Source organism: Primulina huaijiensis, chromosome 6, assembly GCF_012295235.1.
Source record: "Primulina huaijiensis isolate GDHJ02 chromosome 6, ASM1229523v2, whole genome shotgun sequence".
Classification (NCBI taxonomy): Eukaryota; Viridiplantae; Streptophyta; class Magnoliopsida; order Lamiales; family Gesneriaceae; genus Primulina; species Primulina huaijiensis.
In genome coordinates this window covers 20,584,087-20,599,536 of record NC_133311.1, presented here as the reverse complement: position 1 = coordinate 20,599,536, position 15,450 = coordinate 20,584,087, and the positions used below count along the sequence as shown (strand labels likewise).

Sequence of the window (15,450 nt, the reverse complement as noted above, 5' to 3'; positions counted from 1 at the left end):
TTTTTATTATTTTCACGTGGAAATTTATATTTAAATCACCATATTGCCACCCAATTTTGAGTCCATGCATATTGCCTTTTCCTTAGCGTATAAACAATTGCATGTGCTATGTGATTGTTGTATAACCAAAGTGGTCAACTAATGAAGAAGTTTACGATATTTGACATTCTTGTTGCCTACAAAAATGCTAGCCAGCAATATATTATATTGGGGAAATTAAACACACTCGTTAATTTGTTCTTATTATTGGTCAAACATGCTTAAAAATTATTTACAGAAAAACATGTGACATAAGAGTGCTCGTAATTTTATACAGAAAATCAATCTAAATAGCGTTAATGGACAACTTCCGATTATCAATAATCAAAATTTATTAAAAAGTTAAATATGCCTTCAATCTCTTCAAAATAAGAAATAAAACACTTCCTTAAATTACACATAATAAACTACTATACATACAAGTAGGGATGACGACACGTGCAGATCGGGACATGTACATGTTAGATTTAAACCGGTTTGAAAGGAAAGAATGTTCCAAAATTTATATGGGTCAGATCACAAACTCTAGTAGACTCAACTCAATGTCATCTCCAATACGTATAGGTTGAACCCGCGTGTACATTTTCAAATCCAATACGTATAGCATAAGAGCGCCCCAACATGAGTGGCCAATATAAAAGCTTTCCACTACAGTAGAGGGCCTCCCAATGTTAATAGTTCAAGAACTCCCAAGGGGAGCACTGTTCTTCGAGAATCCGTGCCTCGAATTTCATTTCTGTCATAGTCTGCACCTCACATCGACAACTAGATGTCTGTTATGTGGAGCATACCACTTCACTTTCTCAACGTGATCAACCGAAACCTCCCAGCAATGGCCTGCCAGCAACAATTTTTATTTTATCAAATTCACAAAATTTAACTTTTGAGTCTCTGACACTATCATGCTTTATTTTTCAAGATCGTTTTCTCTAGAACGAAACACTATTTGGTAATCAGTTGAAGATAAAGATATACGCTGCCTTGCGATTCGGCCATGTCAGAAATGGAGTGCACGACATGGTTTGTCACAAACTCTCCTCCGTGTCCTTCACGTTCCCGTGGATATGTAAAATCCTACCCTCGTCCCTGCAGATTTTTAAGTCACATGAAACTTGGAAAAAGAAACGGAAAACGTGACATGTAAGAGCAGCACAGGTGCAATGACAGGTTAAAACTCCTAGAAAACCAAGGATGGGCAAGAAAGTCTATAAGATGATGAATAAAGCACTAATTTTTTGAATTCGGGACATGCTAAAATACAAGGAATGATGTTATGTACCTTAGCGCTTCGACGGCAGTAACCCAACTACATTCACTGGATGGAAGGAGGCCTAGGCAGACTCGATCAGTAACTCCCTGCATAAAAAGATAATCCATATAAACTTTCAAGAATAATCAGAACAAGCATGAAATATGATCATTTCTTGAGATCTCCCTTACTATGCACGTCAATGTGCAAGTCGATTCATTAAATTCTTTTCTGTCGTTTATATTTTTTTTCAATTTCTTTTCAGACGCACGATACCTTGTTCCCTAAAATAAAATTTCTTTTCAAAAATTACCATTTTATTATCTAAAAGTTGCTTGCAACCACAATTTCCCTGCGTAAAATGGTACTATAGTAGACACACCAGAGTATTTAATTTTTCGACTCTCGTATAAAAGACATGTAAACATGCAATCTAGTGAGGCAATGCCATACTTTAGGAGCTGTAACTCTATTATCTCCTTCCAGAACAACACAACGGTCAGCGGCATGGAGATTACGATGGAGTGCTTCAATGGCATGGGGATGCCACTCACAGGCATACACCATTTTTACGTTGGCCCTGAGTTACCATCGCATATAAAAAATAAAATAAAGTGTCGTGGCAAATTTATATACTCAGTATAAAGGTATGGATGGCAAGTAGGACTATCAAGCATCATTCCACATAATTGATAGCAGACAGAATCCAGATAATTTGAAATTTCCTAGAGATACATAGGAATAGACCTCCGAAGAAAAAGAAGAGAAAAGTATCCTATGCCTGCGAACAAATCTACAATCACTTGATCTTTACATACTAGTCGGGCTATCCGAAGCTTCTCAGAAAGATTACCCCAATAGAACATGCACTTGGTGGTATCAGAAGAACAGAGCATACCATTTTCACGGTGATCAATCCAACCATCATCTCCAACAAGAATCTCCAACACAGAATTCCCCAAAGTTTCAATCTTTTTGACCTCGCTATACTCCTCAGAACCACAGTCATTCACTTCAACTTTCACCGGAATTCCATTACTGGAAAATCCATTCTTTATCAATTTACTCAGGAAAAGATCGGTTCTTTTTCTGTTAGCCTCCATTTTTTCATTAGCAACACCTACAAGGCACTCAACATGCTCCTGGGAAACCATAAGTTTGATGGAATCCCCCAGCAGTACCTCCAACCGGATGGAGCAGCGTATCGAAATGGTAACTCTCTTACTGACACTGGTAATTCCACTTTCTCTGAACCCACAGAGAAACCAAACACTGAGACGCCTCCAAGTCTCTGTACTCAACCGCAATAATCGAAGGCTCAAAACTGAACACTATGCTCGGAGACTCCAGGAGATAAGACTGGCTTGTGACACAGGAAGGAGGGGGATCCGATGAAGCAGGGTAGAGGAGGGGAAGAAGGGAAGAGGGTTGAACTGGGTCGTGGGAGATGAAGATCCAGGGCCTCCTTTTGCCTTTTTCTTGAGGGCCGAGTGGTTGGTGGGATGGGAGAAGACGGAAATGCGACCGGAGCAAGAGCTGGTGGTGATGCATATAGATTATGTTTGGTCCTATTCTTCACTCATATTTCAAATGTTTAAAAATGTTGTTTTAGATATTATTTTGAAGTTGTTTAGAAGTTAAATAAAGAAAATTTTAAAACTAAAAATTAATGTGATACTAGATGCTGGTATGAATCCGGTCAAGCTACAAATTTATAGCAGACGACGTTTTTTTTGGGTTGTTGAACCAATAGCACGAAACTTTTGGGACCTTGTTAAATTTCGAAACTTTATTTTAGCAGTTTTTAAAAATATTAATTCATACTTAGCTAAAATCTATAAATATTTGTGAATATTATAAATCCAAAAAACCAAAACATGTGAAATCTATAAATCTCACATAAAAAAAATATAAGATTATATTCACAGTATATGAAATTATCGCTAAAAAGTAATATTTGACATGATAAATACCATCATTTTGATGCAAATTACGGTTCTCCTCACGCAGTCGTTGCCACATTATAGCGTCACCAAAAGATCTAAGGAAAAAAAAACCATTAAATTAGGTTCCAAACTCTTGCTCAAACTGAGGTTTGTTTCACAACCTGGTACTACGTTAAGCACTCCCCATCTTTCAAAATCCTTATCCTTAAATCTCATCCAAACAATCCCTCCACCTCTCATTCATCACCAATATAACATACCACAATAAGCGAACACCAATAACAAATACAGATAAGATTCAAAATCATCAGCTAAACAAAACCAGAATCCCACATTCTCTTCCCTTCCTCCATTGCCAACTTCTTGTGTTGAATCTCCAACAAAAGGCGATAAAACCATGTCTTGCTCGAGTATCACTATGTGGGTGTCCTCAAAACCCTCCATTTCCGACACTTCCGCTCTCTCATCGCTCTCCTATATCACCCCTTTTCAGCTTCCGAATTCAAACACTTCCAGCTCCGTTTCCACTCCATCTAGATCACCATCTTCCACCCAAATTCAGTGTGGTTTACGCGATTTACGTGACCGTATCGAATCGGTGAAAAACACCCAGAAAATCACTGAGGCAATGAAGCTTGTGGCTGCAGCCAAAGTGAGAAGAGCACAAGAAGCTGTGGTCAATTCCAGGCCTTTCTCTGAAACGCTAGTTGAGGTCCTTTACAACATCAACGAACAGCTTCAAACGGATGACATCGACGTCCCGCTCACCAAGGTCAGGCCAGTCAAGAAAGTCGCCCTCGTCGTCGTAACCGGCGATCGTGGCCTGTGCGGCGGATTCAACAACGCCATACTGAAAAAAGCCGAGAGCCGTATCAAAGACTTGAAGGGTCTTGGCCTCGATTACACAGTCATAAGCGTCGGTAAAAAGGGTAACATGTATTTTATCCGCAGACCTACTATCCCCGTGGATAGGTTTCTCGAAGGCACTAACCTTCCGACTGCCAAAGAAGCTCAGGCCATCGCCGACGATGTATTTTCACTATTTGTTAGCGAGGAAGTCGACAAAGTGGAGCTTCTGTACACCAAGTTCGTGTCATTGATTAAGTCTGATCCTGTAATCCATACTTTGCTTCCATTATCACCAAAAGGAGAAATATGTGATATCAATGGCGTCTGTGTCGATGCGGCAGAAGATGAATTCTTCAGGTTAACGACAAAAGAAGGGAAACTAACAGTGGAGAGAGATATAGTGAGGGCTAAAACTCCAGAATTTTCGCCAATCTTGCAGTTCGAGCAGGACCCGGTTCAGATTCTTGATGCCCTTCTTCCTCTTTATTTGAACAGTCAAATCTTAAGGGCATTGCAAGAATCGCTGGCCAGTGAACTCGCTGCCAGGATGACGGCGATGAGCAATGCTACAGATAATGCGGTGGAATTGAAGAAAAATTTGTCTTTAGCGTACAACAGACAGCGGCAGGCGAAGATAACGGGGGAGATTTTGGAGATTGTTGCTGGCGCCGACGCTTTGGCCTAAATGCGCTAGTTGATATGCTTCTCGTTCGTCCGACCTGTGATTGTGATTGTGCTTCTGCTTCCTTTCGGAGAAGTTTTGTGGGAATTAGAATACATTTATTTTGTAATATAATAAATACTAATAATTAAACGATGCACATAATCAACGCGAGAGAGAGAGGTAAAGAATGACATGTTATTAGTAGAAAAATTAGTTATTATTTAATTTAAGGCTTTTCTCACCTAAAAAAAATTAGATAGTTAGCGCGGCGACCCATTTAAAAATAATGCCTAAAAATTAGTGTTCCTTATGTTATTTTATTTTAGTTAATTGAAAGGGACTGAACATGGTCTGATTGTAAAGTGTGGATTTGATTACTTTATGTCCATCCTTGATTAATCTGGAGGATATATTGATAAATAATTAAAAAAAACACCAACCAAAATTCTTTGCTCGGAATGACATGATATCGAAAAATATTAGCGTGACGACATACATACGTGGCCGACGTACGTCAGTACTCTTGTGAAAAATAACTAAAATTGAAAAAAATACAAATTAACGAAATAAAACGGTGAATTGTATTGATATCGTGACAAAAATGAAAATCATACAAATTACATGATAAAAATAATTTTCCAAATATTTGATCTCTAAATTTGACTCTTCTCGTTGCAATTTTTTTTTTAAAAAAAAATTCTTCTGAGCTCACAGAAAAATTTTGTGATACGGGATATGATATAATTTATAAAAAAAAATTTATATAAAAAATATTATTTTCACGATAATGATATATCGAGACGACTCATACAACAAATATAAATAAATAAGACATTCTCAAAAAAAAAAAAATTGCTCTTTTTGTTTTTTATATTTGAAATTAAACCTTAGGTTGGTGGAGATGGTGTTCCTTTGTCCCACGCTCTAAAAAATTATTTACATGGAGATGAATTTACAATTTGTCCCCAACTTTATGGATTTTTTGTCAAAATTTGTGGGCAGGTGCTTGAAGAATGCCTATAATGATTTCGAGGATAAAATATTTTTTTCTTGATGATAGAAGGGAAAAAGTACGAGTTTGGTTTTCAATCCATCAGGGGCTAGCTATATGTTGGTTTAATTATAATGTGTTTCAAATAGATTATTACATATGTTATGAAATAAAATTTAAGTTGGAAACATTGAATTGAAGGCTGCAATGCAAGCAGATCCTTACAGCCCGTGTATTATATCCATGTTATTCAACTTCTGATATGTTAACAATTTAGCGTGCCTATTAAATAATGTATAGCTCGCAGTATTCAAACGGGTGAGAACTAAAGTAATTTTGACGTGCAAAACTGTAATTTAGTCACCTCAAAACGAGAATTGCAATGAATCCCGATTCGGCAATGGCATGCATTCATTAAATTTTGGTCTTTCGCCGGGGTATTTGGAGATAAGATTGTGGCCATCGATTAAGTCTTGTCGATTCATTCTATATATATATTTATCTCTTCATCTCTGTGTTAACTGTTTAGTACCATTTTGGAGTTGAAAAGAGCCAGCAGATGTAATGGCAAATTGCCCAAGTGTAGTCAGAAAGTAGGAAGTATATACGTAGAGATCAATAAATGCAATTATACAAATGTATTAAAGATTCCATTTATTCATCATCTAATTAATTAATCCTTTTATTAAGCACACAAAATCAAGTCACTACAACAAAAATGGCTTTTCGCAGCGCGCAAATACTCTTTCCGCGGCGCACATTGCACGCTGTGAAATTGCAAGCTGTTGAAAGTTCGAGTTTATCCGCAGCGTGCGCACTACTATCAACGGCGTGCATATGTACGCCGTTAATATAACTATCCGCAGCGTGCATTAATATTAAAAAAAATTTAAATATTAGCGACGGTTTTTAAATTAACCGTCGCTAATTTGCGACGGGTAAATACAAAAAATACTGTCGCTAATTTAGCAACGGTTACTACTCCGTCGCTAAGGGAACGACGGTGTTTAAATTTAGCGACGGTTACAAAACTGTCGCTAAATTTTGCGTAAAAATAAAAAAAAATTTACTTTTATAATTTAATAAATTTTAAAAAAAATTCCATTAAAACTATCATCTCTTAACTAACACTTAAAATATTAACCAAAAATTTTTAAAAAAATGTACTAAAACCAAAATTAAAAACGCATATTAGAAAAAAGTTTAAGTGTTGTAAAGTGATGTGCAAGTGGAACGGAAATCGGATATTTATAGACAATTTGCGATAATTAGCGACAATTTTGCATTAAACCGTCGCTATTAGCAACGGTTTAAACATAACTGTCGCCGATTTACAACTATTAGCGACAGTTCAATTAAAACCGTCGCTAAAAGCGACGGTTATTTATTAAAACGTCGCCGATTTTAAATCGGCGACGGGTTATTTTATACTATCTCTAAATATAGCGACGGTAGTTAAAACCGTCGCAACGTTACATTAGCGACGGTTTATTAAACCGTCGCTAATTTAAAAATTCACCCATTTCAACGGCGTGCTTTTACTGCACGCCGTGAATGCATAGAATATTAACAGCGCACATTATTGCACGCTGCGGATAGTATATCATATGACTTTCCGCAGCGTGCTTTTAATGCGCGCCGTTAATAACATATATTAACGGCGCGCATTAAAAGCACGCTGCGGAAAGTCTATAATATTTACAGCACACATAAATGCACGCTGCGGATATTACTTTCCGCAGCGTGCTTTTACTGCACGCCGTTAAAAGTACTATTCACAGCGTGTTTTTAATGCACGCTGTTGATGATGCGCTGCGGAAAGTCATTTTTGTTGTAGTGAGTTATTCATCATCCATGTTCATCAATAGTGTCACCTCATTAATGAAAACAGAGGTTGACACAGTTTATAGAAAAAAAAACAAAACTGTGTATATATATGTATATATATTATGCTAGTAATTAATTAGATGCAAATCTTTTTCTCAAAGTAGACCATCAACAGTTACAGAAAGGAGGTTCATTTTATTTGGCAGTTCTAAATCGATAAAAAAAAAACATTATATTCTTTAAAGTTTGGAGAACATTTCTAGAGAATAATTTTATCGATTTCACAAACTTTTAAGAATGTTCGTCATTTGTTATACCAACAAAAATATTGTGATGAATAACTAAATTAGATATTATATAATAACAACTTTAAAAAACGTCTCAAATTTTCTTTTTTGGGAAAATTCTAGTGAGACTAGAAATATTTGTACCGGATCTGGTCGATCGTGAGATATTGATCGCTTACGCTGCCTCCTTCATATCTTCACCAGGAAAACTGAAAAAGCAGGACACATAATTATCGGGAAACCACATAAACTAATTACTCGAAGGGCCAGTGAGTTTTTAAAAGAATAATACACAAACTTTTTTAATATATTCATACCAGAAGAACAACAACGAGCTAGATAGAAGGACAAAATAACTCAAGAAATTTAACAGATAGTCTACCTGTTTCTTTCTGGTTTTCAAGGAGAGAAGGACGAGTAACAAGGCGGCTGTATTAGCATCAACACATGAGTCTAATATTACGTGATATTGGCACGGCTCAATCAAATAGCCGAGCTCTATACAATTAGAGTAAGGGCCTTCTGATTGAACTGCACCAATATCTCGTACAATCTGTCGATGCTGATAAGCCTCTATTACTCCGATCCAGTGCTATTACTCCTTCATAGCTGTCCAGTATACAAATATTCCGGATCCCATTTAACAAAATGTTCTTTTCTTTTAGTTTCCTCAAGAAAAACATACAAAACCTGAAAAAAATTGGCAGAATACATATTGAATAAGACCAACATTAAACTATCTCTGTGAAAAGTACTCGAAGAACAAGCGCAGAAGGTTTATTATATTAATTGGTTTGCTGTATCCAAGAATAGTCCTGGAGCGTCATTCATACCCCTGAACCCATACACACAAGAAGACAGACATATAGAGATATATATATAGGACTGGGAGGGCTCCAACGAGTGTGAGGGGGTGAGACGTTGCAAATCATATAATATTCTACTATATATATATATAAATGTTAATTCATCAATAGACAAATACCTTTGTTTCAAATAAAAGAAAACGAAATGAAATAGAAAAGATTTGAAAGGAGATGGGACGGGGGGCATTGAATTTGCCCAACAACCCAACAACAAAAAGAAAGGAAAATTAACTCAAAAGCTATGTAACGATGAAAAAGCTCACTGCAGCAAATATGGAACCTTTCAGAATGCATTTATGAGGTTAGGGAGAAGATACGGCAACACCATTAACACCCTAGCTAGCTCCCTTTGAATTTCGAACCGTTAAAATATTTTTCTCGAAAATATTATTTATTTCTGTCATACTTCCTGATATCCCGGCTGAGTATAAATATTGCATTCAAGATTAATTGAAAAGACGCTATTTCCATCTCATAATATTGTTTATAAGTAAAATCTTAAAACTCAAAGAATTTAAGGGAATCAAATCATAGTCTTTTTTTATATTTTTGTAAAAATACATATAAACATATTCTAAAAAAATATTTAAACTGTCCATACATGAATCGAAATGTAATCCCTAGAAACAAATGTCTGAACTTGTGGACACTGTCCTTATTAAAAACCATACTAAATGTTTTCACGTGAAACTGCTGAACTCCTTTTGTCTCTCACCCTCCTTCGCACCTTTCCTTCCCACATATAAGTCTTTTATTAATGAAGCATTGAATATACACGTACCCGATATTCACCAAATACAAGTATCAAACCGAGCTATGTTTATATATATACAGTATATGTTAATTTTGTGAGGCCTCCTTAATATATACTGAAAATTACTATTTATAAGTTCAAATTCACAAACTTGCTTGGTATATATGTATGTTAATATTTATATATGCCAACAATAATCTTTTTCGATGTAGTTATTTATATGTAGTATCAGAAGTAATATTTGACGATATGTATGCACGTGCCACGCGTGTGTTGTGTATGAGGAGGATGGATTAGCTCGGGTTTATGGACTATGGAGGAGCAGAATATATGTAAGAGTGACTCATTGGTTTGAATTGAATGGAGTGCCTTATAATTGTGTAACCTGCAGTACTTCCTTGGGACCTTGTCATAAAAGTATACATATATATAGCATGCAGAAAGAGGTGGAATTAATGGATGCACTGCGATGGGGGATGGGGGGTTCTAAAACATGCATGCAAGGACAGAATCCGGTAAATATATATATTGAACTGGATGGTTACTTTTAATAAACAAAATTCAAAAGTTCTGTGTATAGTTTCTAAATTTGTACGTTCTGCAATTTTCCCATCATATATATATAATTAGTGCCATAATATTAGTTGCAAGCTATTGATCATATGAATATTCATGCATGAATGCATTTGGGTGACTTGTATTCACTGCTTTGTATAATGCATTTTTATCAAGGAAGAGTGGAGATTTCTTTCGAATTGATTCCATTTACCAGTGGTTGATTAATGCAATTTAGGTTTTGGATAAATTTATATCTTCTTAATTAACTGGTACTATTGCTTAATATATACATAAGTTAAATTTTAAAAGAGCTTCGTCATTTACATTTTATACGTCTCTGTTAGAATTTAATGCATAATTAACTCAACAAATTGTTCATATCTTTCCAGAAGAAATAAGGTATTGATCAGATATCTGACTTGGTCTACGAACAAGTCTTTCGAACAAATCCCCCGAACATTGTTTTATTCTATTTTTGGTAATATTGCGGTAATGCACACTTTAAATGCTTGGAAATATTGGCGATATTCCAAAAAATACCAGATAATTTCTCTTTGATTTTGTTATATCATGCAATGGAGGGCCTTCACAATTTTAGATTATGAGATTTTTATAATTATGAATTCAACGTCTACTCAATAAGCAAACTTGAGACCAATTCTTTTTTTTTTTTTTTTTGGGTTTCTAAAACCAAATAGTGATTTGTTATTTCCCTAATTTTTTCAACTTCGAAAACAACAAAGAAATATTTTTTAATATAACCTATGGTTTTCATTTAAGGTAATAGGTATGCTCTTGCATTGTATGTATTAGTATTATTTAACTTTTGATTGTGTTATATACAACGTAAAAATGATTACCCTGCTGCTTATATTACATAATATTTGTTATTTCTTATCATTTTGATATTTGGTGCAGTAGAGAAATTTATGTAGTGTTAAATATCAATAATCAACACACACATATATACACCAAGCAATAAAGAAAGGATGTACACGTGTTTTTAATGGATGTTGGGTACTTGGTATATGTAAGCATTTAACTAATGATATTTGTGTTCGATTTTTCTAACCAACACTTTTTCTAGATAACATATCTCATAAGGCTTATCAAGTGTGATATATCTGATTAACATAATTTCCAGATTAATATAGTTGCTTGAGAATTTAATCAACATACGTCGAAAAATAAATTTTGTGTGTTTTTATGTCATTAAAAAATAAATAAATGAAGGACCTACACTTAATATGGGCTAGCCTAGTCCAATATATGTAAATTTGTCTAGACTAGGCCCAACCCATTATAGCTTCAACATACTTCCACATATCTATACTTCTATACTATTCTATTAAATGTAAGGACATCATAATAACTATCTAGAGAGGAAATCAACTTTTTTTTCAATTTTATCCTTATATGATATTAATATTGCACTTTTGTTTTTTGTTTTAATTTCAACACACACTTTTATTTTTATATTTATTTTTATTTTAACAATTCAAATATCAATTTAGTTCCTCCATATTTTTTACTTTAGTCCATCAATATTAATAAAAAAGATTGTAATGCGTGTGTGCATACCAATTAGTCAAAATAATGTCCTAGACCTTTTCAAAAAAGATTAAAAAAATTAAATTAAATTGTCGTTGAAATTTAATTTTATTATTATTATTATTATTATTAGCGAAAAAGGTGTCTTCAATAATTATTTAGTACTATGATAAACTTGTTTTTCTCTGACTACCTCGGTCAGTTGTAATCTAATTAATTATAAAATCGTTTAAAAAATGGCTGACATAAAATGAGCGCTTCTTCAGGTTCCTATTTTGTTCTGATTTTCACAAATCAAAACCCTAAATACAGCGTTTGCTTCTTCTCTTTTTTCTTTTTTTTTCCCCCTTTTTAATGATTATATATTTGTTGCCGTCTACTGTATAATGGTTATTACCCGTTTTGTATGTATTTTTGTTCTTTGGGAAAATTATTTGATCGAAGTGTGCGCCTTTGGCTGAACTAGAACTGGTGAGCTGTGCATTTAGTTCTGGACAATTTTATTTTATTGGTTGCTGTTGCAGTCTGAAGCAGGGTTTTTTAAGTGGTCATAGCTTGCTTAGTATATTTTGGTCGAGTTTTATTTGTTCATTGCCTTAATGTATCTTTGTTTTTCAATTTTATAGTTTTTTGAGGTGGAAAAGTCATGTTATGAACTGGGTTTTCTGTTTCATGCCTCTGAAATCTCTTTTAGCAAAAAAGAGGAATATTTTTGCCAGAGGCTTCCACTTGGGCAACCATTTCACAAGCCCAGTTGCTGAAGATATTATTTTTAAAGCTGTTTGTGTGAATGTACGGCGGAAGAAATGGAATTTTGTAGACCAGCTGTCTTCAACACTCACAAATTCGTTGATTTACCGTGTTTTTCGAGAGTTTCAGAGATCTCCAAATCTACTTTTAGAGTTCCACCAGAGAATAAGAGTAGGCGAATGCCTTCTCGATTCCTTAGGGTCTTGTTGTGTTCTGATTCATGCAATGGTGGATCGTAGGAACTTTGATGATGCATTATGTTTGATGAAAAAATTGATGATATCGAAAGGTTATTTGCCTTTGGAGATTTCAGCAGCTTTGGTCAATACTTACTATGCTTGTTTTTCGAGTAGTGCAGTTTTTGATGCATTGATTAGGACGTGTACAGAAATTGGGGCCACAGATGATGTATATCTTGTGATTGAGAAATTGAGAACAAAAGGTTATTGGATTTCAATCCATGCGTGGAACAATTTTTTGAACCATCTCTTGAAGATAGACGAAGTTGGTAGATTTTGGATAGTGTACAATGAAATGATATCATATGGATATTGTGAAAATTTGAATACATTGAATCTTATAATTTATGCTCATTGTATAGAAGGTGAACTTTCTAAAGCATTCACAGTGTTATGTAGGATGTTGAAAAGTGGGATTTTTCCAAATGTCATCAGTTTTAATATGCTAATCGATGGTGCGTGTAGGGCTTTTGACCTCAGTTTAGCTCATGAATTTGTAAAGAAAATGGGTGATATGTCCAGAGGTTGTGTATCTCCTAATGTGGTCAGTTACAATTGTCTCATCAATGGTTATTGCAAGTTGGGTAAGATGGATTGCTCCAAAGAAATTTTAGTCGAAATGGTCAAGATGGAAGTGGCGCCTAATGTTAGGACCTACGCTACCATGGTTGATGGGTACGCGAGGCATGGGTATTTGGAGGAGGCTTTCAGACTGTGTGATATTATGGTTGAAAAAGGTCTGATGCTTGATTCTGTGATATATAATTCACTAATACATTTGATATATGTACAAGGTTATACCTGTGTAGCTTCTCTTTTGTTATCCAATATGATGGAAAATTACATATCTCCTGATCATTTCACTCATTCAATCATTGCAAAAGAACTGTGCCGGAATGGTCATGTTACTGAGGCTCTAAAATTTCATGGCTGGGCTCTAGACAAGAACCTTGTGAAAGATAGCTTCCCTTACAATATTCTCATCAATTATCTTTGCAGAAGTAACAACATATCAGGTGCGAAACAGCTTCTATGCTCCATGTTTGTTCGGGGATTCATCCCTGACCTTGTGACATATGCTACCATGATTGATGGATACTTTAAGGCAGGTTGAATGGGGATTGCTGTTAACAAATTTCCTGACATGGTAGAAATGAAAAAGGATTCAGATTATTTATGTAAAGAAGGATTGTAGATGTCACAAGATTTTTGGTTGATAAATGTTGAAGGGTGAATAAGTTTGATGTGGTGAGTTTAATTATTTGTTGAACAGATACTACAGCATTCGGAAAGTCATAGAGACGTTGAGCGTGCCTCCAAGCAACATAAAGAAAGATATCTTGATTTACAAGATAACTTTTAACATCAGGATAGGCTACATGACAAAATTGGGTTGTCTCATCAATCAAAGGAATTTCTGAGAATTATGTTGTTGAGGTTATGAATCCGGATTTGTCACCTACACAACCTTACTGCTAAACCTTGATGAAGTTAGCAGCACTGAGGAAATCACCAAATTTTTTTATTACATGGGTCCCGAGGAGTAATCCTGGCTGGCCAAACTTATGACATCATTGTAAATCTACTCATTGAAGAGACACTGACTGAGGATAATGCTGGTAAGCAAAATATGTTATACTTTTTTTTTATTTGGGCATACTGCTTATTGTTGATGGAGTTGTAAATTCTCCTTGACTTGCAGGATGAATCTTCTTTTTGGTCAGTCAGTCGAGCTCATGGTGATCCTGAGTTCCTTTGTCTGGACTCAGGAGCATGCGCAGCATTGCACTTGGGTTCTTTATGGATATAATGATGCAAGGCGTCAGTAGTAACTTTACCTATTATAGGGCCGTGTAATTCAATTCTGTTTGTTTGTATTTATTTTTGACCGATAAATTGTGCCCGAAATCATGTGATTTGCCTGTCTAAAGAGATAATTTGGTTTGGGTGATTGCAAACTCAGCAATTATTTTAATTTTTAATTATTTCTGGTTAACATGATGATTAATTTGTCATAAAACATATCACCTATCTTGAAGGAAAGGAAGCACTGTAAACTATTTTTATGTTGATAAATTATCATCTATGTGGCTCATTCTCTGTCTCGGGATTATCAGAATCCTACGACATGGTTTTTGCATTCTAATGTTGTCAATGTACTATAAACCACCATATAAATAAATCATGGAATTGCAAAACCCTGCCTCACATGGCCAAGACTTTGATTTTTGTCCTTTTAGGTCGTCTCTATGTGTAGTGCATATGATATCCAGATTCATGAGTTGTGTGTGTGTGCCAAATTTCCGAAGAGAGTTTATGTAATATTTTAGAGGGCTATGGCTTATTGATGGGACTTATCATGCTAACGCATCAATCATAGAAAAGTCCATTGATAGTCTTTGTTTGTCAGAAAACATTTAGAACATCTAACTGAAAAAATATCTTCTACGAAAGGTTAGAGGCTTATGTAATGGATCTTCATCTCATTCTTTGATTTGCACGTACCTAGTTCCAGTGGATTTGACTTTGGTGATACTTGTTTATCTGGTCCAAAAGAGGATCAAGCTTGAGTTCTGGGAAGGCTTACTTTCTTATATTGAAATAGAACATTATTTTAATTGTTATTGCATGTAGTTGCAGCTGCATTTACAGCTGCAATTTATGATGAATCCAAGGGTGAAGACGGTTTTCTCTACGTTCTAGATTGACAAAAACTAATTTGCCTTATATGAAGTGCATTGATGGTTAATTCTTGAACTTCATCTGTTCAAGTTACTACTACCCTGTGAACTACAATTCGTTGAAGCGTATTTGATTTCTCATCATGGTGAATGTTTATCTATAATTTTGTGGTTTGTCTGTTTTTTCCCAAGATTGATG

The 15,450-nt window shown here is 35.1% G+C and overlaps 2 protein-coding genes and 1 pseudogene across 3 annotated transcripts; 2 read left to right on the top strand and 1 right to left on the bottom strand.

Annotated features, from left to right (window-relative positions):
- Positions 1-387: 387 nt before the first annotated feature.
- Positions 388-2,890, bottom strand: LOC140978816 (tRNA wybutosine-synthesizing protein 2/3/4-like; annotated as a pseudogene).
- A 572-nt stretch (positions 2,891-3,462) lies between these two features.
- Positions 3,463-5,127, top strand: LOC140978146 (ATP synthase gamma chain, chloroplastic). Its single transcript, XM_073442966.1, has 2 exons — positions 3,463-4,791; positions 5,049-5,127. The coding sequence occupies exon 1, from the start codon at positions 3,632-3,634 to the stop codon at positions 4,766-4,768; it is 1,137 nt and encodes a 378-aa protein (XP_073299067.1). The 5' UTR covers positions 3,463-3,631; the 3' UTR covers positions 4,769-4,791; positions 5,049-5,127.
- Positions 5,128-12,232: 7,105 nt separating this feature from the next.
- LOC140978142 (pentatricopeptide repeat-containing protein At1g11710, mitochondrial-like) lies at positions 12,233-14,528 on the top strand. 2 transcript variants are annotated; one of them, XM_073442959.1, is made up of 3 exons: positions 12,233-13,307; positions 13,570-14,189; positions 14,273-14,528. In XM_073442959.1, exons 1-2 carry the CDS (start codon positions 12,233-12,235, stop codon positions 13,641-13,643), a joined length of 1,149 nt encoding a protein of 382 aa, XP_073299060.1. In that variant the 3' UTR covers positions 13,644-14,189; positions 14,273-14,528. The 2 variants fall into 2 exon arrangements, with proteins under 2 accessions (XP_073299060.1, XP_073299059.1); XM_073442958.1 differs by having other exon boundaries at positions 12,233-14,189.
- Positions 14,529-15,450: the final 922 nt, after the last annotated feature.